Source organism: Parus major, chromosome 13, assembly GCF_001522545.3.
Source record: "Parus major isolate Abel chromosome 13, Parus_major1.1, whole genome shotgun sequence".
NCBI lineage: Eukaryota > Metazoa > Chordata > Aves > Passeriformes > Paridae > Parus > Parus major.
In genome coordinates this window covers 15,781,827-15,784,351 of record NC_031782.1, presented here as the reverse complement: position 1 = coordinate 15,784,351, position 2,525 = coordinate 15,781,827, and the positions used below count along the sequence as shown (strand labels likewise).

At 66.9% G+C, this 2,525-nt stretch overlaps 1 protein-coding gene across 3 annotated transcripts in view; it reads right to left on the bottom strand.

Moving 5' to 3' along the window:
- PCDH1 (protocadherin 1) overlaps positions 1–1,787 on the bottom strand; it is a 56,497-nt gene extending 54,710 nt beyond the window's left edge. For 2 of the 3 annotated variants that reach the window (XM_015641499.2, XM_015641501.2), the window contains exon 1: positions 450–837. In XM_015641499.2, coding sequence (XP_015496985.1) covers positions 450–513 — 64 coding nt within the window. In that variant the 5' untranslated portion in view covers positions 514–837. Of the gene's footprint in view, positions 1–449; positions 838–1,685 lie in introns of those variants that run through there. The other variant, XM_015641500.2, reaches the window with a different exon arrangement.
- Positions 1,788–2,525: the final 738 nt, after the last annotated feature.

The window sequence follows — 2,525 nt, the reverse complement described above, 5'->3', positions numbered from 1 at the left end:
AACTTCTCCCACGCACCCCGCGGGCGCACACACCCAGGGCTGGACGAGGGACACACACCCAGGGCCACCCCCACGCGGAAAAATAAACACCCCGAAACATGCGCGCACCCCCCCGGCCACAGCCGCCCTCCCGCAACCACCGCCCGCCCTGCGCTGCTCTGTGCGGGGCTGGCCGCGCTCCGCTCCGCACAACAAGTGGCAGCGCCGGGCGGGACCGGGGACAAACGGGAGCCGCCCCGCTGGCCGCGGAGCTCCGCGCAGCCCGGCGCGGAGGGGAGCGGAGGGATGCGGGATGCTCGGGAGCGGGATGCTCGCCAGCGCCGCTCCCGCCGCCGCCCGGCCCCGCGCTCCCGCGCAGCGCCGAGCTCCGGTGCGGGGCATCCCGCACCCCCCCCCCCGCGGCTCTGCCTGGCTGCGGGCGAGGGTCCCGGCCCCGCTGCAGCTCTTACTTGGATGGTGCCGGCTCCGCGCTGCGTGCCGAGCCCCTGCGCGCTGGTCCCGCGGCGTTTCCATCGCCTCCTTCCCGCCGGGACCGGGCTCCCCCCACCCCCCCGGCTCCTCTCGAGCGTTATCCACGGATGAAAACCAAACGGAAAAAAAAAAAAAGAAAATTAAAAAAAAAAAAATAAAAAAAGAAAGAAGGAAAAAAAATTTTAAAAAAGGGGGGAGGGGGGAAAAAAATATATATAAATGTCCCGTGGGAACCGCCCCCCTCCCCTGGCCGGGGCTGCGGCTCCTCCGGCGGAGCGGCGGCTCAGGCTGGAGGCAGCCCCGGTGGGCAGCTCGGTCCGTGCCCGCCTCCGTCCCTCGGTGTGTGTGAGGATGTGCAGGGGAAGCCCGCCGCTGCCTCCGCCTCTCGCCGCCACCACCACGGGGAGGTGGAGCTCCGGCTCCTTATCAGATCCCGAGCCTGGCCGGGCTGCCGGGACGAGCGGGCAGCGGCTGCCGGGCAGAGCCGCCCGGCTCCGGGCTGCCGGCACCGCGCCCAGCGCCGTGCCCGTGGCGAGCGGGGGTCCCCGCGGCCCCCCGATCCACTCACCCCGGGGACCCCTCCGCTCCCCGCCCGCACACGTGCGGCTCGGCTCTCCCTTTTCGCTCGTCTCTCGGTGCTTTTAATAATTGAATCTCTCGTTTATTCTCCCAGCCGGCGCTTCACAGCCCCACAACCTCATCGCACAGGGCCAGGGACCCGGGCCAGCGCAGCCGGGAGGGTCCCTCCGTGGGACCGAGCTCACCGGGGGCTGTGCCCAGCCCTCCTCGGCCCCGCAGGCCAGCAGGGCTGCGGGCAGGCTGCAGAGCTCCTCTGCTGGCTGCGCTGATGGGGCTGGAGTGGCCGCCGTGCCCTGCCGTCACACCTGGGTGAATCACGGGTTTATTTATTGCGGGGTGTTCGGGGCGCAGCAGGCGCGGAGAACCCGCGGCTCCCAAAAGCACCCGCGAGCTCCCAGCGCACCTGGTGACGCCTTCACAAGCTGCTCCCCCTCAGCTGGCTCCTCACCCCGGCACCTCGGCTGGCCGAGCAAAGTCCCCCGGGGGCCTGCGGACAGCGTGCTTCGGCACTGCCGCTTCCCTGGCTGCCTCCGCCGCCTCCGCGCTCCCTGCCAGGGGCTGGAGCTGCAGCCCGACCCTGCCAAAAACCCTCAGCACCCTCCGAGGGTCGCGCAGCCCGTGGCGCTGCCCCTCACCCGCCTTCCGGGCCGGCTGCGGCGCGGATTTCTCGCCAGGATGCTGGAAAGTCCTTCCCGCTCCGCCGCAGCTAGGATGGGAGCGCGTCTCCCCGCTGAGCTACGCCAACCTGTTGCGCAGCGCCCTTCGCTGCACACATGCTCAGCTCGGCTGCATGACTGCACCATCTAGAGGCTGCGCCTGCCTGCTCGGAGCAGCCCGGCTCCATCTCACCCCCTAAATCACTTCGTTTTCCCCCCCAAATTGCAGTGTTTTTCTCCCAAATCTCCCCGCTTTCCCCCGGCGACAAGCGGGCTCAGCCCGTGGCAGGGCTGCATCCTACCAGGCAGGAAAAGGGGGATGGAGAGTCATCCCTGAGGGTGGAAAGCCCAGCTCTCCTCCCAGACTTTCAGCTCCTCCGTGTCTGTGTGCGGGTTTTTGGGGTTTTTTTTCAAGTGTCAATTCACATGAAGCCAATTTAGCAGAAAATGTGAAGTGAGAAGCCAGGGAAGGTCACAGCCCACCTTTGGGGCAGGGAGAGGAGCTGTGGGGTTTGTCAGGCTGTGCCCTGATGATCCAGCATGAGCAGGGCAGGGAGAGAGAACGAAATTCTCTGGAGACAAGGGGAGATTTGATGAGATTTGATGATGAGTAACTGGCAGCCTTCCTTGGAGGGCCAGAGAGCTGGAGCAAAGGGACAAACCGAGGGAGTGACCCCGTGGATCCGAGGCTGCCCGTGGAGCAGGGACAGCAAACTTTAGAGATTGCTGGGGACCAAAGGTTTGCATTTCACAAGCGTCACGGGGCGGTCGATCGGCAGCAGCGTGGGGAGTGCTGGGGACCTGGGCATGTACATGGAT